The sequence below is a fragment of the Aulonocara sp. 'chitande type north' Nkhata Bay genome, linkage group LG3 (genome assembly GCF_057382095.1).
Source record: "Aulonocara sp. 'chitande type north' Nkhata Bay isolate Kocher_YH1m ecotype deep benthic linkage group LG3, A_spYH_male_GT1.1, whole genome shotgun sequence".
In the NCBI taxonomy this organism is placed as follows: Eukaryota; Metazoa; Chordata; class Actinopteri; order Cichliformes; family Cichlidae; genus Aulonocara; species Aulonocara sp. 'chitande type north' Nkhata Bay.
This window is the reverse complement of record NC_141346.1, coordinates 50,049,583-50,075,120: the sequence shown is the minus strand read 5'-3', so window position 1 is coordinate 50,075,120 and position 25,538 is coordinate 50,049,583. Positions and strand designations below refer to the sequence as shown.

The 25,538-nt window shown below is 42.0% G+C and overlaps 2 protein-coding genes across 9 annotated transcripts in view; both read left to right on the top strand.

Moving 5' to 3' along the window:
• Positions 1-21,196, top strand: part of dnah2 (dynein, axonemal, heavy chain 2) — a 63,673-nt gene extending 42,477 nt beyond the window's left edge. For all 4 annotated transcript variants that reach the window (XM_086284814.1, XM_086284815.1, XM_086284812.1 and 1 more), the window contains 32 exons: positions 209-369; positions 561-700; positions 1,286-1,418; positions 1,545-1,684; positions 1,975-2,185; positions 2,393-2,509; positions 2,696-2,837; positions 3,088-3,257; positions 3,569-3,685; positions 3,813-3,977; positions 4,122-4,244; positions 4,429-4,577; positions 4,756-4,822; positions 5,317-5,467; positions 5,755-5,903; positions 6,069-6,202; positions 6,708-6,852; positions 6,985-7,184; positions 7,450-7,576; positions 7,754-7,940; positions 8,180-8,328; positions 8,570-8,753; positions 8,861-9,051; positions 9,202-9,393; positions 9,855-10,039; positions 10,655-10,883; positions 11,816-11,967; positions 13,448-13,562; positions 19,138-19,314; positions 19,584-19,658; positions 20,529-20,679; positions 20,863-21,196. In XM_086284814.1, coding sequence (XP_086140940.1) covers positions 209-369; positions 561-700; positions 1,286-1,418; positions 1,545-1,684; positions 1,975-2,185; positions 2,393-2,509; positions 2,696-2,837; positions 3,088-3,257; positions 3,569-3,685; positions 3,813-3,977; positions 4,122-4,244; positions 4,429-4,577; positions 4,756-4,822; positions 5,317-5,467; positions 5,755-5,903; positions 6,069-6,202; positions 6,708-6,852; positions 6,985-7,184; positions 7,450-7,576; positions 7,754-7,940; positions 8,180-8,328; positions 8,570-8,753; positions 8,861-9,051; positions 9,202-9,393; positions 9,855-10,039; positions 10,655-10,883; positions 11,816-11,967; positions 13,448-13,562; positions 19,138-19,314; positions 19,584-19,658; positions 20,529-20,679; positions 20,863-21,017 — 4,883 coding nt within the window. In that variant the 3' untranslated portion in view covers positions 21,018-21,196. The remainder of the gene's footprint in view (positions 1-208; positions 370-560; positions 701-1,285; positions 1,419-1,544; positions 1,685-1,974; positions 2,186-2,392; positions 2,510-2,695; positions 2,838-3,087; positions 3,258-3,568; positions 3,686-3,812; positions 3,978-4,121; positions 4,245-4,428; positions 4,578-4,755; positions 4,823-5,316; positions 5,468-5,754; positions 5,904-6,068; positions 6,203-6,707; positions 6,853-6,984; positions 7,185-7,449; positions 7,577-7,753; positions 7,941-8,179; positions 8,329-8,569; positions 8,754-8,860; positions 9,052-9,201; positions 9,394-9,854; positions 10,040-10,654; positions 10,884-11,815; positions 11,968-13,447; positions 13,563-19,137; positions 19,315-19,583; positions 19,659-20,528; positions 20,680-20,862) is intronic.
• A 2,876-nt stretch (positions 21,197-24,072) lies between these two features.
• kdm6ba (lysine (K)-specific demethylase 6B, a) overlaps positions 24,073-25,538 on the top strand; it is a 107,773-nt gene continuing 106,307 nt past the window's right edge. For all 5 annotated transcript variants that reach the window (XM_086284804.1, XM_086284810.1, XM_086284811.1 and 2 more), the window contains exon 1: positions 24,073-24,287. The gene's annotated coding sequence lies outside the window, so the exon portion shown is untranslated. The remainder of the gene's footprint in view (positions 24,288-25,538) is intronic.

Here is a 25,538-nt window from a genome sequence, read left to right as displayed (position 1 = left end):
ACCGTTACATTCGCAGACTTTTGAGAAACTGCAATTTGTCTACTACCTTCCAGTTAAAATGAAAAAAGCTAAAACTAAACATGCCAATTTAATAATATTAGGAAATTCGTGGATGTCAGCATTGCATAAGTTGAATATTTTTACTAGTACAGTGAGGGATTTTAAGTGTGCGTGTGTCTGTGTGTGTGGGTGTGTGTGTGGCTTCTAGACATCAAGAAGCTGTACCGTTTGGCGGGTGTGGACAACAAGCCCACAGTCTTTCTGTTCAATGACACCCAGATTGTTGACGAATCCTTCCTAGAGGATATCAATAACATCCTGAGTTCAGGAGAGGTGCCTAACCTATATAAGCCAGACGAGTTTGTAGAGGTGTGTATAGCTTTCATCTGGCCAGTATGTCTTTCTATCTCTAGGGCATATCATTTAATTTCCATACCATATTTATTCATTCTATGAAGCCAACAGGTAGCATATGGGTAAATGAAATCGGTTTTCACAAAGCGTAGATTCAAAATGCTCATATCCTCATGCAGTGTGTAACGCTGTCTCTTTGCCTGTAGGTATGCAATGCTCTTTCAGAGTCTGCCAGGAAAGACAATGTGGCTGAGACTCCTGACTCATTGTTCAGCTACCTGATCGAGCGAGTCAGGAACAACCTGCACATTGTGCTCTGTTTGAGTCCAGTGGGAGAGCCATTCAGGTAGAGTCTATTTATGTAATGTATCCTGACTGACAAGAAGTTCCTGCCCCCTTTTTGGGGGGTTTTTCTCCAGATTTTTTTAAACTACTGAATAAATGTGGGACTGGAGGAAGAAAGGGATGAAAGTGTTTTTTGCTGTGCTACAGTATTTAAACTGAGAAATCCACTTTGTGACTCCAAGTAAAATGAACACAATAAACCCTCTATGATATCATTTTAGTCATGGTGATTTGTAAATAAATACATTTAAATCAACTGGCAGCCTTTTACAGAGCGATTAGTCCCTACACCACTCTGCAAAGTTGCAGTTAGAACAGTGGGTCATCTAAGATAAACAAGGTCAAGTTATTTGAGTGATTCTAGAGCAAGGACTCGTGCTGAGACAAACGGCCAGCTGTCTGTACACACAAACATGTAGTGAGCAAATAGATGAACACACATTTTCTTTTGTTGATAAAAACAGCTCTTCACTGACAAGCATTAAGGGAAGAGCTTGTTATGAGTGGTAGGCCTTTTAACCCTTGTTGCGATTAGCGGTGCAGTGTAGCAGTCGCACAATGTTGAGAAGTGGCTGTTTGCCTACAGGAACCGCATCCTCCAGTACCCAGCTCTTGTTAACTGCACCACTATAGACTGGTTCTGTGAATGGCCCAAAGATGCCCTCCTGGAGGTTGCTGAGAGGTACTTGGACGGAATGGAGCTGGGCTCAGTGGAAGGGGTGAGGCATGCACACACAAAGAGACATATGTGCACTTTTACCTTTGAGCATTTAAGCACAGAGGGGAGAAGATATTCCATGATTTGTCTCAAGGTAACATTTCTACGTTTCTGTGTGACGTTTTAGATCCAGACAAAGGTTGCCAGTATCTTTGTGACCACACACCAGTCAGTAGCACAAGTCTCCCAAAGAATGAAACTGGAGCTGAGGAGACAAAATTATGTGACACCAACAAACTACCTGGAGCTGGTGTCTGGATACAAGAAGTAAGCAGCTTTTTACCTTTGAATTCCTCCTTTGCTTGTCTCCACTTTTCCTACCACATTGAAATGCTTCATAAGTGTTTTACGCTCACTTGGATAGCAATGAAGATACACTGCACTGTTGTAGGTTATGAGTTTGAGGGTATTTACAGTTGCAGTCTGTCTGACTCTTCTCTACTGCGCTTCCTTGGTGGTTAAATAGCTCTGCTTGCCCGTTCCATTCCCTAAATGCGCATCTCTGTTAAAATCAGCTTGTCGGGCTTCTGTTTGCGAATGTGTTTGTGCCGATCCAGACTGCTGGCGGAGAAACGCGGTGAGTTGGGAGAGCAGGTGAGCAAGCTCCGTAACGGCCTTCTGAAAATCAGTGAAACGAGGGAGAAAGTGGAGGCCATGTCTCTAGAGCTCGAGGAGGCCAAAAAGCAGGTTGCCGAGTTCCAGAAACAGTGTGATGAATATTTGTCCGTCATTGTGCAACAAAAGAAAGAAGCCGACAGCCAACAGAAGGTATGTGCTACAGTACATGAACATAACTCACTGCAGAGATTGAAGTAATATTTGCGTGGGTTACTTCCACGAGTCACCTAAAGATCCTTTTGAATTAAAACTGAAAACTGATTTTTTTGAAATGTTATGTGGTAGATTGTTACTGAAAAAACGGAATAAATAATAACAGTTGAACTCACATTCACTCACATGTGTGCTTGCATTCAGACGGTGAGTGATGAAAATGAGAAAATCGGGGCAGAAGAGTTGCAGTGTAAAGCCATGGCTGAGAATGCACAGAGAGACCTGGACGAGGCCCTGCCTGCCCTGGAAGAAGCCATGAAGGTATGTTTGTCCCGCTGACTGCTCTCATGGAATAACATGTATGCGCTTACTTTGTTCATTATATTGTCTGGTTTGGTGAGTAATTTGCTACGAGTACCACTCGGCATGTGTTTTATGTCTTATTTGTATTGGATTTTCACACGACTGAGCCTTCTAACAGCCACACATTGATGTTTTTGCACATAGGCTCTGGAGTCTCTGAATAAGAAGGACATGACAGAGATCAAATCATACGGCCGTCCTCCTGCACTGGTGGAGACAGTGATGCATGCTGTTATGACCCTTCTGGAGAAAGAGCCAACCTGGGCAGAAGCCAAGAGACAGCTGGGTGAGCGACAGCAGCAGTGCAGAAATTAATTGAAGAGAGAGTTTGGCAAAAGAACAGAAATAACAGGCAAAACTGTAGTGTAGTGAAAATGAGTACAGCACAATCAGAGAATTACAGTCCACAGTTACAATCAGCTTTTTTGAGGAAAAAGGGTGATTGTAAATGTTATATTAGGGGTTAAATGTACTCATTCTTTTTCATCTTTAATACAGCAATTGATTGTTAACTGACTGTCATGTGTCTCTGGCAGGTGAGGGAAACTTCATCAAAACATTGGTTCATTTTGACAAAGATAATATATCAGACCGTGTTTTGAAGAAGATTGGCCTGTACTGCAAGCAAGTGGACTTCCAGCCAGAGATCATCGGCAAAGTATCGCTGGCTGCCAAGTCACTCTGTATGTGGGTCAGAGCCATGGAGGTAAGAGGTCGCTACACACGGTCACACACACTTTTAAACATACTTACAAATAACAATAGTCACCGTGGACCTGCTAGCATATGGTAAGTGGTAGTTGGTTATAGTTAAACATGGCGATATATAACGGATTGTAGATAAACAAAAGACACTGTCATCCACAGTGCAGGTTAAGCACACTACAGCAAAAGAAGAAAGCACATGCCCAAGAAAGTAGAATATGAGAACAGTAACAAAAAAGAAGCTTCGTTACATATGATGAGAAAAAGTCTGGGGCAAAACTAAATCCATGAATGTTTATATGGTTTTTCCAGGTGTACGGTCGTGTCTACAGGGTAGTAGAACCAAAGCGTGCCCAGCTGAATGCTGCCATGGCCCAGCTAGCAGAGAAGCAGGCCGCGCTGGCCGAGGCTCAAAACAAACTACGAGCGGTATGAAGAACCAGTACATCATGGAACCACCAGACAGATATAAGCGTTTGATTGATGAGAGCTCAGTTTGCAAAAGAGCATAATGGCGTTCCATTATTATAATCGATCTGCATGTGTTTGTGAGCAGTTGGGGGGAAAATTGGAGCAGCTGAAAAAGCAGCACAGTGAAAAGCTGGCCATGAAGGAGAGTTTGAGGAAGAAATCAGATGAGATGGAGGTGAAACTGGACCGTGCTGGCAAACTGGTGACTGGACTTGCTGGAGAGAGGGTCCGCTGGGAGGAGAGAGTTGTTGTACGCCCCCCCCACACACACACACACACACATACCCACTCACCTGTCTAAACTTAAAATACTACTTAAAATATGGCAAAGAACAATACTTAACATAAAAACCCACATGCATCTTTATGTAATCCAAATCTGTGTGTTTTTCAGGGCCTTGAAGAAAATATGGGGTATCTGGTGGGAGACTGTTTGCTGGCAGCTTCTTTTCTCTCATACATGGGCCCCTTCCTTTCCAACTATAGAGAGGAGTTGCTTCAAATCTGGATGAAGGAGGTCAGGCAGCCAAACACACTGTTAAAGCACCCAGTAAATCCTACTGTGCAGTAAACTTCTAGTGAACGTCTAAGAAAAAAATGCCCTCTTAAAATTGAATGACCCATGTATACTGTACTCTTTTATTTTTCTTGTTTTTTATTTCTTCTCTCTCTCTTTCTGTATCTGCTTACACTCTTTTCAGGTAAGGGGCTTAGGGATCGCATGTACACCAGGATTCAGTTTTGCAGTTTTTATGTCCAAACCCACAGTGGTGAGAGACTGGAACATCCAGGGCCTGCCCACTGATGCTTTTTCTACTGAGAACGGAATTATAGTCACCCGTGGAAACCGGTCAGTGCATCATTCGGTATCTTATTATAAGTTTTATTATTATTAGTTTTGGGGAATCTCATTTTATTCGTTTTTTTTTTCTGGATTTAGAGTTGTGCATGTATGTTTTACAGTTTACAAACCATGTGTGAAGGTGTAAATACAACTTCTTATATCTTTCTCTGCTCTTTTTGTCAAGATGGCCACTGATGGTGGACCCTCAAGGCCAAGCTTTGAAGTGGATTAAAAAGATGGAACTATCAAGGGTAAGAACTGGGTTCTTTCTTTCCCACCAAGTGCTGGGTGGGAACATTACATCCTCAAATATAACTCAAAATACATTACTAAACTTTGTTTGACTGCCCATAAAGGTTTAGTAGATACATTTTCATTAACTCTAGCTGTCCTCTCTCTTCTTTCTTTTTTTATTGCCGTGCCTGGTAGCAATGCATTTCCCTTATTTGAGCTGACCTTTTACTTTTCTGAGACTATCACAACTCATCTCAAATTCACTGCACCAACATACTCATGATCCCCCTCAAGTAATTACTGAACCTATGAAGACTGCCTGCCAGTACTTTTTACAAAGCAAATAAGATGAACTTCACTGACATTTAAAAATCTCAACTCAGATGAGTTTATAAATATAAAGAAATACATTTTTAATGATTATGAATGAGGAATTATTTCTGAGGCTGTTGGTATGTTTTTGTGTTTGACAGGCTGTGTTGTTGTTGTCTCTTATCTGCCAAACTCGCAGGGTCTCAAAGTAATCGATTTTCAAATGCCAGACTACCTGCGGGTGCTGGAGAATGCCATCCAGTTTGGGAATCCTGTTTTGCTGCAGAATGTCCAGGAGGAATTGGACCCCTCTCTCAACCCAATTCTCAACAAGTCCCTGACATGCATAGGTGTGATGCAAATGCATGCACACGCACACATAGGCAAAGTCACACTTTAAAATAGCAGCTGGTGAAATAAATTTTTACCTGTTTGAGTGGTTTCAAATCCAGGTGGAGACTTTTCTGTCTGGAGTTGCATGTTCTCCCTGTGTCTGCAAGGGTACTTCCACCCATAGACTAAAGACCGTTCATTTATAATTCTAAATGAATGTGAGTGTGCCTCTAGGACAGGTGGAGGACACTGGATAGATGGATGGATATGAATTCATTATGTTTATGCGTCTACGTGTTTGCAGGCGGCAGGTTGCTGTTGAAGCTGGGTGATAAGGAGGTGGAGTACAGTGCTGAGTTCCGCTTCTATATCACCACCAAGCTGTCTAACCCCCACTACACCCCAGAGATTTCTGCAATGACCACTATAGTAAACTTTGCTGTTAAGGAGCAGGTGAGCATGCATGTCTGTGAAACCATATGTGTCCTCTGTATGTTCTGGCTACTTAATAACTCCATATAACTCCTAATTTTTGTCTATATGCAGTTTCAGGTATTAGATGCCGTCTTAATTTACCTGTCACTGGGATTTTTGTGTATTTTGCATGCATGCACACAGGGTTTAGAAGCCCAGCTACTGGGAATTGTGGTGCGTAAAGAGCGTCCAGAGCTGGAAGAGCAGAAAGACTCTTTGGTGATTAGCATTGCCTCTGGCAAGAAGAGCCTGCAGGACCTGGAGGATGAGATTCTCAGGTTTCAAACATTGACCTTTGTCCTTCTTCATCAATATTTTCCTCACATAATGGACAATGTTCAGTTTAGATCCAGTCTTTTATTACCACCAGCTGTACCAGTAATAGTAATTATAACATGTTTGTTAAAGTAGCCATGCCTACTGTACCTCCATAAGAACCAGGGATTATATAAAGGAACGGAAAAAGTGTCAACTTCCATTATTCTCTTATTAGTACTTCAGGCAAAAAGTACTTTGAGAAAGAGCAACTGATTAAGACCCTACCCAGCATTAAATATCTGTATACAGTGTATATATATTAATATCTTAAAGATCACAAGTTGTGCATATCACCTTGTTATGGTGATCACTCATGTTTTCAGCCATGCAGTTCTCGAAAGCTCGAAAGGAAATTCTTTCCAAGGAATGAGATGGTTTTCTACCCATGAATGAGAGCAGGTTTTTGTATTTGGGCTGGGGGGTTGTTTTATTTTTATTGTTGTATGTTTATGTCTGTTCTACCAGACTGCTGAATGAGTCAACTGGCTCGCTGCTGGACGATGTGCAGCTGGTAAACACCCTGCAGGCATCCAAAGTGACAGCCACTGAAGTTTCAAAACAGCTGGAAAGCAGTGAACAGACCGAGCTCAAGATCGACTCTGCAAGAGAGGTCAGGTCTCAGGAGAGCGGCAGAGGGGATTGTCCTCCTTTGCTTGGTCTTACAGTAAATGTAGCATTTCTTTATTATTGCATGCTGTTTGGAAATGATAATAAAAAGTCTTTAATATTTTTGTGTTGACAGGCCTACCGTCCATGTGCTGAGCGAGCCTCTATTCTCTTCTTCATTCTAAGTGACATGGGCCGCATTGACCCCATGTACCAGTTCTCATTGGATGCCTACATTAACCTGTTTAACCTCAGCATAGAAAAGAGCAAGCGCAGCCAGAAGCTGGAGGAGAGGATCACCAACCTCAATGATTATCACACATACGCAGTGTACAAGTAAGCATTGTTTTGAAATCACGTCTGCTTCTGTGTGTTACATGATGTATACGATGCATAAATAAACAGTTCTACTTGATAAAAGAGCGAGCTGATGTAGTGATATGCTGCACACTGGGCATCTAATATGTATCTGAACTTGCTGTGGAAAGATCTGTACACCTGTAAGATTTTGATATAATTAATCAGAAACGTACACTTCATCATTTGCTACTGCTGCTGTATCCTGGTGAGTCTTCCTAACGCGTGGTTTTGTGTTGGGCAGGTACACGTGTCGTGGTCTGTTTGAGGCTCACAAGCTGCTCTTCAGCTTCCAGATGTGTGCCAAAATTCTGGAGGTGGCCGGAAAACTCAACATGGATCAGTATAACTTCTTGCTTCGAGGTGGAATTGTAAGAAAAACAGAACAGACACATTGTTGATGGTAAAAGCTTTCCTCACCAGTAGATTTGCTAATATCCCTCAAAAAGACCTGTAGGGTGTATGAGTGTGTTTAGTATATGCTATATATCCTATATTGATGAGATAATTAGACTACTGACTGATGATTGACTGATTGATGCTTGTAGGTTCTTGATAAGAAGGGGCAGATGGATAACCCATTTACCAGCTGGTTGGCAGACTCCAGCTGGGACAACATCACACAGTTGGATAAGCTGCCCGGCTTCCGTGGCATCGTGTCCTCCTTTGAACAATCCTCTCGAGACTGGAACGTTTGGTTCACCAGCTCTGAGCCAGAGAATGCTCCACTTCCAGGTCTGAATGTGCTATAGAGGGTACATTTTTGTTCTTATGGAGGAAAGTCTTCTCACTGTGAGCAAACTGACTGAGCGTGCTCTCCTGAGAGGCCGGGTGAACTGATATGCAAGAAAGTCAGCTTTTTCTTACTGCTGTGCAACAGTTTTAATTACTTGACTATTTGTTTTTCTTCTTGTCTTTATGCATCACTCCTAATAAATTGTATAATTACAGATTTACATTTTTTCCCCCTTTAGGTGATTGGGAGAGTAAGTGTAATGAGTTCCAGAAAATGCTGATAGTGCGTGCTATGCGTCCCGACCGTGTCTCTTTCTGCATTACCTCCTTCATCATTAAACACCTCGGCTCTCGCTTTGTGGAACCACCTGTACTCGACATGAAATCAGTGAGTTTCAGGTCTTTTTAAACTAATTCCTGATATTTTTCCAAGTATCATGATTAAAGGTTTGGATTCTTGTTAATATAATCTTTCTAGTTGCAATTGAATTTTTGCTTGAAGTGTCAAAATCTCCAAAAATCCCATTGCAGAGTTACTGTTAGGTGTCAAGTAAGTTGCCTTTTTTTTAAAATCGTCTCACTCTCTTCCAGCTTTTTTGATGAATGTGCCATCTTTGTCTTCTCCCTAGGTTGTGGAGGAATCAACTAGCTGTACTCCTCTGATCTTTGTTCTGTCTCCCGGGGTGGACCCTACAGGCGCTCTGCTGCAGCTAGCTGAGGCTTCTGGGATGAGCAACCACTTCCAGGCTCTGTCTCTGGGCCAGGGACAGGCTCCCATTGCCAAGAGCATGATAGAGGAGGGCATTAAGAACGGTGCTAGACCAGTTGCTATGTTTGTTTGTTTGCTTTTTAACGATCACCGTGTCTGATTACTCAAATAGGAATCTACACGTAGAACTAAACTGAACTGACTCTTTCAGGTCATTGGGTGTTCCTGGCCAACTGTCACCTCTCTCTGTCATGGATGCCTGAGCTGGACAAGCTGATTAAGCAGCTACAGCTGCAGAAGCCCCACCCAGACTTCAGGCTCTGGCTCAGCTCTTCACCACACCCTGATTTTCCCATTACCATCCTGCAGGCTGGCATCAAGATGACCACTGAACCACCGAAGGTACACACTCACAGACACAGCTTTGTGTCGCTACAGTCATACAATATATACATTCTTGTATGTGTGAGTTTTACTTGTCACTACATACACGCTACACGTAACTGAAACTATAAGCTCTAAACTCTTAACACTTCCCGTTCTCATTCTCAGGGTGTTAAAGCCAACATGAAGCGTCTTTACCAGCTGGTGACAGAAGCTCAATTCAACAGCTGCAATAAACCCGCGTTCTACAGGAAGCTCCTCTTCTCCCTCTGCTTTTTCCACAGCATCCTTCTGGAAAGGAAGAAGTTTCTACAGATGGGCTGGAACATTGTGTATGGCTTTAATGATTCTGACTTTGAGGTGAGAGATTCATTTGATACAGGAAAAAAACTGTGACAGCTATTGGAAAGGACAGAAAAACAAATGTTTAGTGCAGTAATAATGTTTGTGTTTACATCTGCTGATTGATGTAGTGAAGATCACATGGTTTTGTATGTAAAGAAAAAGATTGATTGATTAGGATAAATGTACGTGTGTCTTTATTAAAGACAACACATTAATTTAGAGTAATTAATAATAAGTATGCAGGTAGTTGATTTTATTTTCCTAACAACACGATGCTCTCCTGTGTCAGAGAACAATAATGTAGTAAACAAAAGTACAACAAAATGCAAATCACAAGAACTTAGTTCAGGTGTGTGAGACTGATTCATTAACATTTCTTTTTTCTTTCTGCTCCAGAGAGTTTTGCACTTGTCCTTGATGTGTTGTGTCAGATTTCAAACCCAGTCTGTTAAGCTCTTTGTCTTAATACTTCCCAGGTGAGTGAGAAACTACTCAGTCTGTACCTGAATGATTATGAGGAGATTCCCTGGGATGCACTCAAGTACCTCATTGCTGGGGTCAACTATGGAGGTCACGTCACCGATGACTGGGACAGACGTCTTCTGACCACATACATCAATGACTACTTCTGTGACGCTGTCATAAACCAGCCATTCTTCAAGTAAGATATTATTCAGTGTGCTAATGCAAGTATACTAGTAACTGCTTCAAACCAGTGCACTGTGCTAATAATTTAAATATGTTTTGGTAAACAAAAGCACTTTTGCAGAAGTACCGATGCCTAAACATTTCCCATATTTGATGCAAACTGTTGCTTCAAACTGAGACTTTCTGAAGCACCTTTTTGCTCACAGAGTGCTAGCACCACCAAGAGGACAGCAAGGTCATCACTTCTTAAGAAAAGCAGATACACCGAGTGCTGTCAAGATCTCTTACTCTGTTTATTTACTGGCTTCACAAATCGTGTGTTTCTATCATTTCTACCCAAAGACTCAGATTTCCCCTTAGATAAATATCAAGTGAAATCTTTGAGGCTTAGAATACAAACCTTCAGTGCTCCATTCACGCAGGAGTAGTTGTAGAACGATTGTTTGCTAATGTGTTGAGGCAATCTGAAGCACAGGAAATTACTACCACTTCATGTTGCTGCTCCCAACAGAACACTTAATCTTATCATATGTATTATGATGATGTTGTCTTTTTTGCACTGTTATTATGCTGATGAGCATTTTATATAATATATATATATAATTATTAACCCCTTTTTCTCTGTCAGGTTATCAACTTTAACCAACTATTACATCCCCCGTGACGGTTCCCAGGCTTTATACAGGGAATATATCGACAGGATGCCATCCACAGAGCATCCAGAACTATTTGGCCAGCACCCTAATGCTGACATTGCAAGCCAGATCGCTGAGACTAAGACAGTGTTTGACACCCTGCTCTCCCTGCAGCCCCAGGTTACCAGCAAGACTGCTGCTGGGGGTAGTAGAGAAGATAAGGTGAGGGTGAAACAAGTTGGGAGGAGAGAACAGGGATGAAACTACAAAATGTAATAATGTGCATATTGAATAAAGTTGTTTTGTTTTGTTTTTGTTTTGTTTTTTAACGCTGGGCTTAACAGTTAATCAGTGTACTGGGCCGTATAGCCTGAATGGCATCATCTCTCTTTAAAAGTATGTGTAGTAGAACGTGGGAAATGTAATGTTCTTTTTTCCAGTTAATGGTTAGTAATTGCTTGAAAAAGGCTGTCTGCGTGACTCCAGACAGCCATATTTGACAGATTTCTTCCCAGCAATGCTTAGACATCCATATAGTTACATAACACTGGCTAACAGTCATCAGTGTAATAAGATATAGATCTGGGAATCTGTGCTTTATGGCTTATGCTTCACCCTGAAGTTTAAGGAAAGGACTCAGAAGGTTTGTATTCTATAAAACTGAAACTGTGTGTTATTAGGACATTATACTGTTTATTTGGGTTTTGTTGTTTTTAATAAATTAAATTTAAAAAAACTGTTCTGTTAGTTATTAGCAGAGTGCTGTTGTGGTGCAAGATCAAGATCAGAGCATTTATCACAACTTTAAATTGCTTCTAACACAAGTCCCACATGCTGGTCCCACTTAGCTGCTGCTTTTGAATGTTGATGGATCTGATTATATCTAATCACCCGTGCATGGATTTGCTTTCAGATATAGCTCTGTTTATTATTTCTGCTTTGTTTAAAGTCAAGTTAAAGGCACATTATCTCTTAGGATCCTTCTTGGAGGTATTGGCAGTTTGTCTCTGTGCTTTAAATGCTGTAGTTTTATAGTAGTGTGAACAGTCTAATTGGTAAAATCTCATTATCACCACTTTTATATTGGTTCTCCTGGAGTGTGTATTTTACTACTGGGAATGAACCTGTTATATCTGCTTTATTTGTGTTTCTAGGTATTAGAGCTGTTGACAGATGTTCGTGTAAAGATCCCAAAATACATTGAATGCGAGGGCACGAGAACCCTCTTGTTGGACAACCCTTCACCTCTTAATGTGGTCTTGCTGCAAGAGATCCAGAGATACAACTCTCTGCTGAGCACCATTAAGTATGAACTGTGTGTGTGTGTGTGTGTGTGTGTGTGTGTGTGTGTGTGTGTGTGTGTGTGTGTGTGTGTGTGTGTGTGTGTGTGTGTGTGTGTGTGTGTGTGTGTGTGTGTGTGTCTGTTTTATTGTACCTTGATGTGTAAATCTACAGTTTCAAATGAGTTAAATGTAGGTGTCATATGCCATCAGGTAGAAAAACAAATCTGAGGCTAAAATTGTGCAGTTTCACAGCTGAATAATTGCACTTTATTTTCACTGAATAATTCAGACCCTGCTAACAAAAGTGCTTTTTCTCACGTGTTTGATTTTTTTGATTTTCACTCCTTCCAATTAGCCTCTGTACCAGTTTGAAGACAATAACAGAAATTAAAAAAGCAGAAATTCATATTTATTTTTGGCTGGGTCAGCTATTCATATTTTTTTAAGTTATAAAACAATGCTATTTATTTCTATTTTTAACTTAATGTTGTGGCTCAGGAGCTAAAGCGTACTAATCCTGAATTCCTGATGCATGCATCAGTGTGAGTCAGTCTATGTGGAACAGTTAAGCAGTGGGAAGTAGTAAAGCACATAGAATGAAGTGCAATATAAATGTGGTTGAGTACAAAAGTGCTGTATAGGTATCAGTCCATTTACCAGTGTTATTAAAGACAAATCAATAACAGAAAGTTGTGCACTTGATAGAATAACTTAAGTATAACATGGTGTGGTCTTGTCGCAGAGCGCTAATAATCCTAGATGTGTTTTAGGCAGTGCTGGGGCCGTTATTCCAAAAGAAAAGTCATGTATTACACATTACTCGTTACTTGTCTTAAAAGTAACATAAAGTACATTACGTGATTACTCACCAGAAAAAGTAATTAATTACGTTACTCATTACATTGCTTTGTCATTATGAGACGATGCATTTCAGATCAATTTACAGAATAATTACCAGTTAACAAAATAAACCTTAGATGACAGTTACATGTACCCGCACAAATCCTAATGAGGACTCAGGGGCATCTTTCTTTTAGTGTTTGCATATAAACACGAAGCCAACAACACAAAGCAAAGTTGAAAACCAGCCAAAGACAACTTAAAGTGATTCTACTGTAGACAGATAGAAATGGATGCTACAACGCTGCAAGCCTGACTTCTTATCACTCCTTTTGTTACCTGCTAAAGTTCAGGCTCTGCGTGCTGAGTTGGGTTCAGCATGCGCTCAGCTTTAACATCAGTCTAGGTTCTTGGCTAGCTTTGTGTTAGCATGCTGTCACTGCAGCTTTCCCAGCTGAAGCTGCGTTAGTATTACAGCGCGGTTGTTTCTGTCCTAGACGCAGTTTGGATTTCACCATCCTGCTCTTGTGCTTATGTGCAAGACGAAGAGTAATTTCAAAAGGCTCAATGCTAGTTACTGCTAAACACCTATCAATCAAATGTTTTACACATTTTGTCACAGTTGACACAGTTTTACTGTAACTGTGTATGTTTGTGTTTTAGATCATCTCTGGTGGAACTGGAGAAAGGGATCAAAGGCTTAGTAGTGATGTCACCCAGCTTGGAGGAGATCTTCAACTGTATCCATGATGCCCGTGTACCATCGCTGTGGGAGAAGGTGCAAACACACACGTGCACACAGTTTATTACAGCTACCAGTGCAGGATAGTTATGATCCTTTACTGATCCTTCTTGGGTCTGTCTCCTTATGCAGATGTATTCTTCTGTATATGTCTCTGCTAGCTCAACAAGAACACTGTAGATTATCAAATGCACTTTTCTTCAACTGTGGGTCCGTTTTTTGGGGGTTGTAGAAATGCAAAGACCTGTTATGAGATTAGACTTCTAGGCTAGAAGTTCATTGAGGTTACAAAAACATTAACCCAAATATGCTCCACTGTGCATTCACTGGTTATCTTTTCTCAGCTGCATGAGGCCGCTTCTCACTGTTTAAAAATAAATCGATGCACTCACACGTCCTATGTGTGAAGCACACGTTCTAAGTCATGACAGATGTGAAACTGCATGTGGTACTTTCTGATTATCTTACTTCATAAAGTTGACAGACAGACTACAACGAGGATGGACTGCTAAGATCAATAGTGCTGAGAAAGCTACTTATTGGAAAATTGGGCGCACATGAAAAGCCAAAGAAGATTTTGCTGAATCAGAACTGAAGTAAAACTGAAAAGGAGTAACAGAATGCGTGATTAAAGGCATACTGTGAAGAGAAATGTAACTTTTCTTTGGTTTGGCCGTGCTGTACTGTATAATCAAGCACTGACCAAGCATTTCTGAATAAGGGTCGCAGATAATGTTTCAATACTGACAGAGCGCTGTGTTTATTTTTCCATTACATATTCTGATTTAATCTGCATTTTAAGCCTTCCTCTCCCTGAGATAGTTACCACAGATTCCTTTGGTGTGTTGCTGCTTGACAGAGGCCCTTCAGATGTCTGCTCTGCACTCATATCACATATTGATCCCTGTGATTGTGATCCGATCAGCACGGATCTAATCTGCTTTGAGCCACTGAAACAGCTGCATGCCTGTCTCTGTGCTCACTCACTGGTCTGTTATTAAATGTGTATTTATCCATCACCCTGCCTGGCTACGCAGACATACATTTATTGTTCTGGTGTGTCCACACACACACACACACACACACACACACACACAGATGGGCTCAGTGTGGCTCTGGCTGTATTCCAGCTGTGATTCTGTCCAAATGCTCCATTCTGGCTTCATTATCACTGGACTCTTTACAGTGGGGAGAGAACACAGGGTGCTGTCAGCCCAGGTCAAGAGGCTGGAAAGGCTTCTGACTACAAGGGAGTGTCGGTGTGTGTGTTTAGAGTGTGTTTGTGTGTGTCCACTGACAAGGGTCAGTAAGGGCAGTTCATGTTTATATTCAAGTGTCTGACTTAGAGCTGTGGATGAAAAGCATGTATGTATGCATGTATGTGTTTTTGCTCATGGGTGTATTTGTGAGAGGCTGTTAGTCAGGTGGAGCATACCTCGGGCTTCAGCAGCCAAACAAAGCCAGTGTCTGTGAACTAATCGTAGTGTAATAAGCAAAGTAAACCTTCCAAGGCCTGCTCCACTTTCCTAAAAAGACCCTGAGCTCATTGTGCTCTAGCCAGGAGCTTAATACAGCTCAATATACCGTATGTGTCTGTGCGAGTGTGTGTATCTATTTCCTTTTATAGGAGTATTGGATAGCTATTAGAGTTGTTGCCTCCAGCTGAGCGCCTCTGTTCTGCTGATCACTTGTAAACCTGACGACTCTCCTTATATTTCTTCCCATTCCAGGCTTTTTATTCATCTCTTGGTCTTTTCACTTCAGTTGTGGCTTACTCTTTTTCCTCCTGCTCTCATTTTGTGCACTAGTTCAGTCATTGTCCACCTCCATTCTTCATCGTCTGTATCTCATTCCTGTTTATATGTCGGAAGTATTACCTCCATTCTGCTCTCTTTCTTTCTCGTCACGCTTCATCTGATCCAGGCAGCAACTACAGCCCCTCAAAGAGTGTCCTGCTTATTTATCCCTCCGTCCCTCCATCCCTCTCTTCTCCGCCCCTCCTTGGCATAGCAGCCTGTCATTAGTTCTGAGCTCTCAGACTCATGGCTTTAATTTTGGCCTGCCTGCCTCTCTGTCTCCGGCCATTTTGTATCTGGTTTCCTCACAAGCCTTTGCCTGTATTTGTGTGCGTATGTGCGACGACCATATAATGAATGTGTGTGCGCCTAAGAGACATCTTAAATTAATCATTAAATTGTATATTGTCAATAAAGGCTTGGTGGCTTTCCAGACATGAAGCCTACATTTTGAAAGCATTTAGCTCGTCTGTGAACGTGAGGGCCAACGGGAAACATATATCAATAAGATTGATGCTTATCAGTGTTGCTAAGATGGTATTGTACAGTGAAATTATTACACCCATCTTCAACCTAGGCATCTGTTTGGTCTTTTTACTCTATGACAGCCCTTCTTGGCAGATATGGCGGCTTTAACGTCAGTGACAATGCTGAAAGGTTTAATAGCTAGTTCCTCTGAAATGGAGAATTACTAAGTCATGCTGATCTTTATTGTTTTGGAAAGTTACTAGGCACGAGCCATTTCCCAGCTATATCTTTACTGTTACAGCTAACACACGTGTTTTGATTATTTTCACTCTCTGAAATTATAGAGAACTGTGACGGAGTCTGTCACACTAACCCATTGTTGTAATTGTTGCTTTTGAGTAAAAGGTTTTTAAATCAGTGAGTAGACTGACAGAAAAAGTGGTTCGCGAGCATTTATTCTTTGGATCTGAGGCATTAATTTATACGTGACACGCCTTTCATTATACAGATATTTTTGTTTGTAAAGCTGTGTTTGGTATTTCACATTGTGTTTGATGTTACTGCAGATAAGATGACTGATAAGCTACTGAAAAAAACAGATATGAGGGGATATGACTAATGCAGGAACAGTTCGTCTGTTCTGCTTTTCCTTATTTTCTGTCGTATATAAAATTGTGGATGCTCACATTAAACAAAATCATAGTTTCAAATATTAAGGCCATGATGTCTTTAAAATGATTCCTTCAAAGATGGTGACCAGGTTTGGTTGCACTTGAGGTTTGATTGCAGAAAAATGGATATAGCTCTTTTTATTGTTATTGTTATAGTTTATTTTTTATAGTTTAATCATTAATCAACAAATTGATTGGTTACAGTATGATGAAATCAACGCCCCTGAGTTATACTAATTGTTAGAATCATCGAAGCGCAGGTGGGGTTTGTGGCAGAAATCGTCCACTCCAGCTTGGTAATCAACCAAAGGCCTTGTGCAGAGTTTACATTCATTTGAAAGCCTGACTTGTCCACCCTAGCTGGAAAACTGGAAAACCAGTTGTTATCTATCGTCCGCCTTACTCAGACTTTCTGAATTCTCAGACTTTTTATGTGATTTAGAGCTCAGCTCAGATAAAATAATTATTGTGGGTGAGTAACTTTAACATCCATGTAGACTCTGAAAACCCTCTTTTGTCTAATGATTTCCCAGTAACGTTACAATAATCGACTACACAGCAGTGGCAAATGGATTTCATCACAGTAGATGTCTTTCTGAAAGCGCTGTAACTAAGTTTAAGTATATAATTCATCCATTGTTATCTTCCTCAACGCCTTGCGCCAAGACGGTGCAGAGCAGCTTAACACTACTGATGTTGATCATCTTGTTAATATCTCTACTTCTTCACTGTGTACAACTCTAGATAATGTAGCTCCTCTAAGTACATGACTCACTGGTATAACTCTCAAATGTGTACCTTAAAGCAGATAACTCATAAGCTGAAGAGGAAATGGTGTCTCTCTAATTTAGAAAATCATTATTTAGCCTGGAAAGCCAATTTGATGCTCTATTAAAAAAAGCTCTCTGTAAAGCTGGAACATCTTACTACTCGTCACCGACTGAAGAAAATAAGAACAACCCCAGGTTTCTCTTCAGCTCTGTAGCCAGGCTGATAAGAAGTCAGAGCTCTGTTGAGCCAACAATTCCTTCAACATTAACTAGTAATGACTTTATGAATTTCTTCACAAATAAAATTTGAATTAATTAATTAATGAATGCTTCAATCTTAAATATGATCAACCTATCTCTAATAATCTGCTATGTACCACAGGCCTTCAAGCTGGCTGTAGTTAAACCGTTACTTAAAAGCATCTCTAGACCCAGCAGTCTTAGCTAATTATAGGCCAATCTCCAACCTTCCTTTCATATCAAAAATCCTTGAAAGAGTAGTTGTCAAACAGCTAACAGATCATCTGCAGAGGAATGGTTTATTTGAAGAGTTTCAGTCAGGTTTCAGAGCTCATCACAGCACAGAAACAGCTTTAGTGAAGGTTACAAATGATCTTCTTATGGCCTCTGACAGTGGACTCATCTCTGTGCTTGTCCTGCTAGACCTTAGCGCAGCATTCGATACTGTTGACCATAATATCCTATTAGAGCGATTAGAACATGCTGTAGGTATTACAGGTACTGCACTGCAGTGGTTTGTATCATATCTATCTAATAGACTCCAGTTTGTACATGTAAATGGAGAGTCCTCTTCACACACTGAGGTTAATTATGGAGTTCCACAGGGTTCAGTGCTAGGACCAATTCTGTTTACATTATACATGCTTCTCTTGGGCATTATCATCAAAAGACATAGCATAAATTTTCACTGCTATGCAGATGACACCCAGCTCTATCTGTCCATGAAGCCAGATAACACACACCAATTAGTTAAACTGCAGGAATGTCTTAAAGACATAAAGACCTGGATGACTTGAAATTTTCTGCTTCTAAATGCAGATTAAACTGAGGTTATTGTACTTGGCCCTGAAAAGCTTAGAAACACGATGTCTAGCCAGATGCTTACCGTGGATGGCATTAGCTTGGCCTCCAGTAACACTGTGGGTTGGAGTTAATGGAGTTAGTGGCTGCAACTACTTGTAGTCGGTCTCCAAATGCAAAGAAATCAAAATCAAACCAATCACCATGCAACCACTAATTCCTACTTCTGAGGAGGTGGCGCTCTTGTTCCATAATAGAGCCGTTTCAGGCATACAGCTCTAGCTGTGAACACAGGAGGCCCACCCACCCGTGGCTTTGTGAGGGGCAGCCAGTCTAAAGGAGGGTTGAGGGAGATAAAACAGCTTGTTTCAGACAGAGGATGAACCGAGGGGCTGCAGTGTAAGAGAAACAGTGATTATTTAGAATTGTGAATCATGCAAAGTGAGTCCCGGTGAGTTTAATAAGAAATATGTGGAGTTGAAAATGAGAACAGGTCATTGTTACTTACTTTTTATGTATTCGATAATAAAACCAATTATCACAATCACTTTTATGCTTTGGTCAGTTATTTTTAGATCCCAGCGAGTCTTTATGTATTATCAAATCAGTCAAAGCAAGTAAAGGTTTTCCTGTTGAGATTTGAAGATGCCAGCATGCTGAGACATCCTTGTACATTTCCTCTCAATTCTCACTCACCAGTTCAGTTTCGTGTGCTAATGAGACCTACAGGCCATCAGTGCTCAGTGTGACTGCACTGAACAGAACTTGTTCCTGTTTTGAGTAGCTGCCAACAGCTGGAAGCATGAAATGGTTGTAGATTTTCCACGTCTCACTCATCGTCTCTCACACCCACCCTCTCCTCTAGGCATTCCCCTCACTGAAACCCCTGGCAGCGTGGACTAGGGATCTTTGCCAGCGAGTCGATCAGTTTGCACGCTGGGCACAGACGACCCAGCCCCCCAACTTGTTCTGGCTGTCCGGTTTCACCTTTCCCAACGGTTTCCTCACTGCTGTTCTGCAGTCATCAGCTCGACAACGCAACGTGAGCATTCACACAACCACATGCGCACAGGAGACGGTTATGTAATCCCGCTCACTTTGTGATTGATGGCCATATATTTTTGAGTGTCTCAGCTTATTTTAACAGACTGTTTTGTGAGCTGAACCCAGTGAATCGTGATTCCAAAACTGAAGATTAAACAGCGAAGATTAAATTTCACACCACATAAAATACACATAATATAGACACCCTACTTTGCTTGCTGCGCAGTGTTTATTTGATGAAAACTACTCTATTGTGTGTCCCTGCAGATATCAGTAGACATGCTGTCCTGGGAGTTTATAGTGTCCACTGTAGATGACAGCAAGCTCCTTTACCCACCAAAGGTGAGACACATTGTATTTCTTAAAATTGTATAGAAAATGACACTAATCTGCCGCCGGGCTACTTTTTCTGATCCATTAGCTTTCAGCTGTCATTACAGCTTTACATCACATCTTTCATCTTCACTCAGACACTGGCTGTGTTTTTCCCAGAACAATCTATTTTCATTCAAAGCAGCATCTCTATTTTCATCCCTCAAATACACTCACGTTTAGATGTTTGGGTGTTTTTATAGATCATGTAAAATGTTTTGATTGGTCATATTTTCTTACATTGTAATTATTTAATTTCTATCCCTGATCTCTTTTCTCTCTCTTTGATTTTTCAGTGCCAGTCTGCACTTCTATCATTTCTTAACTTGATGTTTTCCCTCATTTTTTTTTTAGCTTTGACTCTTTTTCCTTCTGTCCAAATGATTTTTTTCTCCCGTTTCTCCCCCGCCTCCCCTTTCTGTTCTCCTCCTTCACACCCTCCTTTTTCCTATCCTCTCTGTACCACTCTTGTGTTCCCATGTTCTCTCTCTCATGACCTACTGCTTCCCATTCACCTCCTTTCTGAGCCACCCTTGTTTTATTCTTATTCTTCTTTCTCTGCCTCTACTCTAGCTTCTCCGTAACCCCCGCCACCCAAACACCACCACCTCTTGCCATCCATCTTTCTTTCTGCAGCTCTCCTCTTCCCTCTTCTTTCCTCTCCTCATTTCATTATCTAATTCCTTGGCAGAGCTGTTAGTCATGTTTTCTTTAATGCAAGAAGTCACCTCCAAGCGAGTGTTTATATCACTCCCCCTCCCCTTTACCTATTTATAATCCATGTTTTTTCCACGTTTTCCTGCTCATGGCCTTCCATACCTGTCTCTTTGGCCCCTCCAGGACGGAGTCTTCGTCAGAGGTTTGTATTTAGAGGGAGCGGGTTGGGACAAGAACAACTCCTGTTTGGTGGAAGCTAAACCCATGCAGATGGTCTGTCCTATACCCACCATCCACTTCAAACCAGTGGAAAACCGCAAGAAGATGGCCAAGAGTGAGTGAAATTCCTTACTTCGTTTCACAAACTTTTTTTATGTTCCACTTTATTTATTTTCATGTGGTTTTTTGTCACCTGTATTATTATGTTCATCCATAAATCACTTAGTTTGGATTCTTGTTTTTGTTCTCTGTCCTGCTTTGTGGTTTCACTGACTCAGTTGTGTGTCTCTGTGTGAAGGTACGTACCTGTGTCCGTGTTACTACTACCCGGTGCGTGCTGGTGGGGCAGGCCGAGCGTCTTTTGTTGTGGGCGTTGAACTTAAATCTGGAGCTGTGACTCCAGAGCACTGGATCAAGAGAGGAACTGCTCTTCTCATGAGCCTGGACAACTGAAGGCTTTAACAATCACGCACACACTGACTGTAAAACGTTGTTTCTGTGCAAGGTTCAGGTATTCATTGTGTAGTAGTTCTTATTTAATTATTTTATCATCTGTTTTTGTGACTGAAATGATTTCAAATGTGAGTTCTACAGTAAAGTGAATTCTATATAAAGTAGGATTTTACACCTGAGCTCGACTCGTTCTTTGACTCTTTGAAGCAGGTCAGACACATTTCTGGAAGCTCTCCTTCTCTTATTTCTTTTTTTTACCTTTTTCTTCTCTCTGCTCTTAAAATGACCGACTGTGCACTCCTCTCCACAGACCTCCATCAGTCTTTCCATGATGACCCCCTCTTACCCTGCTGAAACACACACATTAACACACCACCGTCTACATACACATGCACAGGAAATCTCCGACTGTGAGGTATCGGCGCTTACTGGAAACCTACTTCTTTGTAACATCTGGATCAAGTGACTGTTGGGTCACGTAAGCGTTTGACTGTGTGCTCAGTGGATTCCTTGGTAACATGATGAGCTATTACATCTATTTTATGCGTTTTTAAAAAGTAGACAGGTCTGGTCTGTAAGTGCATGAGCAGAATAGCATGATTGGAAGGAATAGTGGCTGTTTTTATTCAGCTGTATATCCAAAATTGGCAAAAAAAAAAAGGTAAAGAAGCCCTTTTGACCCCTCAGCCATAAAAGGCTAATGGGCTATTGTTACCCCGCCATGGCCAGAGTGGCTATCCTCCACCTGAAGCTCAAAGTGACCTGATGACCCCACGTTTGGAAGGTCTTACTGTATAGTATGTTTATCACAATATAGAGGCTGTGAAACACCAGACACCACGACAATGTGGGCCTGCTGAAGCAGTCTTGAATAAAGTAATGGTTCAGAGTTTGTTCTGAACATTGTGCAGGTCCGATCCTCCTTTGTCTTTTCTGCTAAAGGAGGTTTGAACAGTTATTAAATGGAAGATTTGACCCCCTTCCTCCACATACCCCGCAAATTTATTTTAATGGTTAGTGCAGATTAGAATGGTTTGTGTTATTGGCTTAAGCGGGCTGGACACGTTTCTGCACGTATGCAGAAACGTGTCCAGGGTGTAAAAAAAATAAAAAGCAAGAAAACAATGCAGTTACTCAAGGTGAGGCAGAGGACATTTTTATGCTAATATGCATGTCTCCCGAGCTTGGAAAAACAAGGGGAGGAGAGGGGGGGCAGTGGGTGAAGGAGAAATGAACCCATTCAAACAAATGAATTCTAATGAAGCTTCACAGACAAGACGTTTGGAGTCAGTCAGCGCTGTGAGAGGGAGAGAGAGGGAGAAGCCCCGGACTTCCCCACTGGAAAAGGACTCGGCCCAAACTCCTGAAAGGGAGGGCGAGAAAAACAAGAGAAGGGACCCTGGAGAAAGTAAGCTGGGAGGAAGAATGATTCCAGTAATGAGAGAGGGGGAACCAGTGAGGGGACGGGGGGAAGCTGAGTTCAAGGTTGTATTCAGAATTAAGGACTGTCCCCCTCAAAGACCAACACAGACTTCCTCGAGGTTTAAGAGCCTCTTTATCAGACCTAGGTCTGTGTGTGTGTGTGTGTGTGTGTGTGTGTGTGTGTGTGTGTGTGTGCGTGTGTGTGTGCGTGTGCGCATTGGTGGTCTCTAGTTGGGTGGGAGATGGAGGGGTGAGCACATGGAATTCAAATTCAAATTGGCTGATTCTCCATCCTGATTGTAACAAATATCAGGCTTGGGAGGTGGGTTTTTGTTTTTGTTTTTTGGATGAGAGCTTAAGCTGAAGTAAACTTGAATGTTGATGTGCTGTGGAGTCGTTTTAGAAACACTGTACAAGTGGTACTAATTAACCCTCCTCACTGACGCGATGTGCGCAGACAGGGATTCAGATTATATTGCTCATCTTCCTCGCGAGACCTGGTGACACTGCATCACCACAGTGGATTTTAGAGGCAATGTTCTTGGAAGGGAGTATTGATTAAGAAGACACCTTTTCCATCTGCCCATCCCCTTAAATTGAAAACACTTTGAAGAAATGTTGGGAGCATTTATTCAGCGCGGGTGAAAACAGGATCCAGGATCCACCTTTTTGTGAACTCTTTTTAGACGACAAGGAAGGGAAGTGTTTAATCACACGTCTCGCTCTTGAACACAGACTGTTGCTTGTCTGCGTTTGGAGAAGCCCTGACAACAGCTCAAGAACTCCTGAGAGCCAACCCGATCTCAGTTGGCTTTATTTGACTTCGCCTTGAGCTCATTTGATTTCCCGGCATGCTTGCGCGCAACTTTTCCGTTTCTTGGGAAGTGTAAGGCACCTGACAAGATTACAACTACGAGTGGCTCTTTGGGCCCCATTCGGTTCCAGCAACTCTTCACCCAGCTGAGAGCTGGACTCTTGAACCAAATGCTTACGAGAGGAGAGGGGAGGAGGGGGGCGGGAACTTGCGGCTCGGTTGTTCGCGATCGAATAGTAGTTAATAGTGGAATTTGGGCAAGTTGTACAGTGTGTTTGCCAGTGACTATGGAGGCGGGGCAGTTAATGTCCAAGACTCTTCCACTGAAAATAAACCTGCATGAGGGAAGAGAGAGAAGGAGAGAGAAAGGGAGCGGAGGGAGGGAGGAGGAAGGGAAAGAGCCTTTCAGCGGGGACAGAAGGGAAAGAGTCTCCGTTTCAATGGAATAAAAACTGCGCAATTTCTTTACGCACTCCCTGCTCGGATCACTCGCACCGTTGCTGTCCATGAGACGGATATCAGCAGCGCTTTCTGGATGATTGTTGGCGGGGGGGAGTCCGTTCCCCATTGCAACCCCCCCCCCCCCCCCCCCCGCTGTCTTTGAGGCTTTTTTTTAAGGCTTCACCAGCTTGCGATTTTTTTCTTAACCCGATGGTGTTCAGATGAAGGAAAAAGAAACGCGATATGACTGTGAAGATGCAACATCACTGATGAGTGTGTTCGTCATGCCTTGCCCATGGGCGAACGCATCCACATTTTCTGTGCCGGAGGGGGGCGGGGAGGGGGGGTCTGCGATCTCTGCGTGCGCAGTGCTTCCCCGTGTCATAATTTGCGCCTAAACGCGTTATTACGGACGTTGAATGGAAAGGCTTAGTATTTTATTTTTCGTCAGTGGGGGAGATGAGAGGGCTTTTAGAGGTCTGCGTCATCCCGTGGCCGTGGAAGGAGATGGGCTACTTTGCAGATTTTCCACTGTTTTCACGGCCAGAGTCAGCGCGGCACCTCCCCAGCACGTTTTGGATCACACACAGAAGGTAAGCTCTCCGTACCTCTGTCAGGCATGCTGGCCTTATACCTAATTGTAGGGGGGTGAGACTCCATTGAAAACAACCTGAACTACAATGTCCTCTTTCGTTAACCTTGTAAAAAAAAATGTGAGCTGCTTCTAGAAAATGAGTCCAGCAAACTGAAAATGTTGCACAGCAGAAAGGCGGAATTTCTGTGGGGTCTGTAGTAGCCTCACGTGTCCTTCTTTTTTTTTAACCATAAGGACACAATTTGATGGTATTATGTAATTGCTTGTAGAGCAATAGGCTGCACCGCTCCAAGTTTGCAGTGATAAAGGTGGAGAAGTTTCGATGTTGTTGCTGATTTGTTGCGTTTTTTCCCCTTTTTTATGTTGCAGACAGCTGCGTTAAAAAAAAGAAAGAAAGACCCAATTTCATATACAAACTAAAGTTGGTGATGTCATGTTTTCTACGGTAAGGAAGGCAGAGTTTACAGGAAGGTACGTCTGGAGTTGGTGATGTCGCAATCGCCGTGTGCCGATTTCCGTTAACACATTTGCAAATGTAAGGAAAAAGACCACGGAGCGTGTCCGTGGGTGTGAAATGCAGCGCGTCACTGGGATGTGTTTTGGACATTAGTACGGGAGAGGGGGGGCTGATAAGAGCCAGCTGAATGAAATGGGGGGAGCTCGTTGGTGTCGGCAGAAGGAGTGTCGCATTTTCTTTCTGAGATGTCATGTGGTGAAGTTGTGGCGGGTTCTTTACCAGGAAGAGCGTTTGAATTTTCTTCCCCTTGGATTTTTTTTGTCTCCACCCCTCTCCCTGTTGTTCCTCTAGCACTTTGGGTACTCCGCCACTGGAGGGCAACCCAGGACAGAGCTTCACCTTCGAGTAGGTTACTTTTATGTCCGTATGGAAATGAATATATTTGCGTGACAGGACCTCAGCTATGACTGTTTGCATACAGCGAGGCGAACAAAGGTCACCCAGGGACCTGCTGTTGTCTGTAATGAAGCCTCCTGAAGCAGGCAGGCTCGGCTGTGTTAAACCAACCGAACATGTTTATCATTGTTGTTGTTATTTTGTTTAAATATGGGGACTCGGTTCAGTTTAAGTTAACTTCCAGATTGGTGTCTTGTTACACTATTTAGCCTCAATAACTGTAGATGTTGGTGCTAGCTTGGATGCGAACAACTCTGACGTAAAGACTAAAAACAGTCTAAAAATAGTTCATTTTATTTTTTTTAAGGAAAAAAATATTCTTTTTTTCTCCTAAAA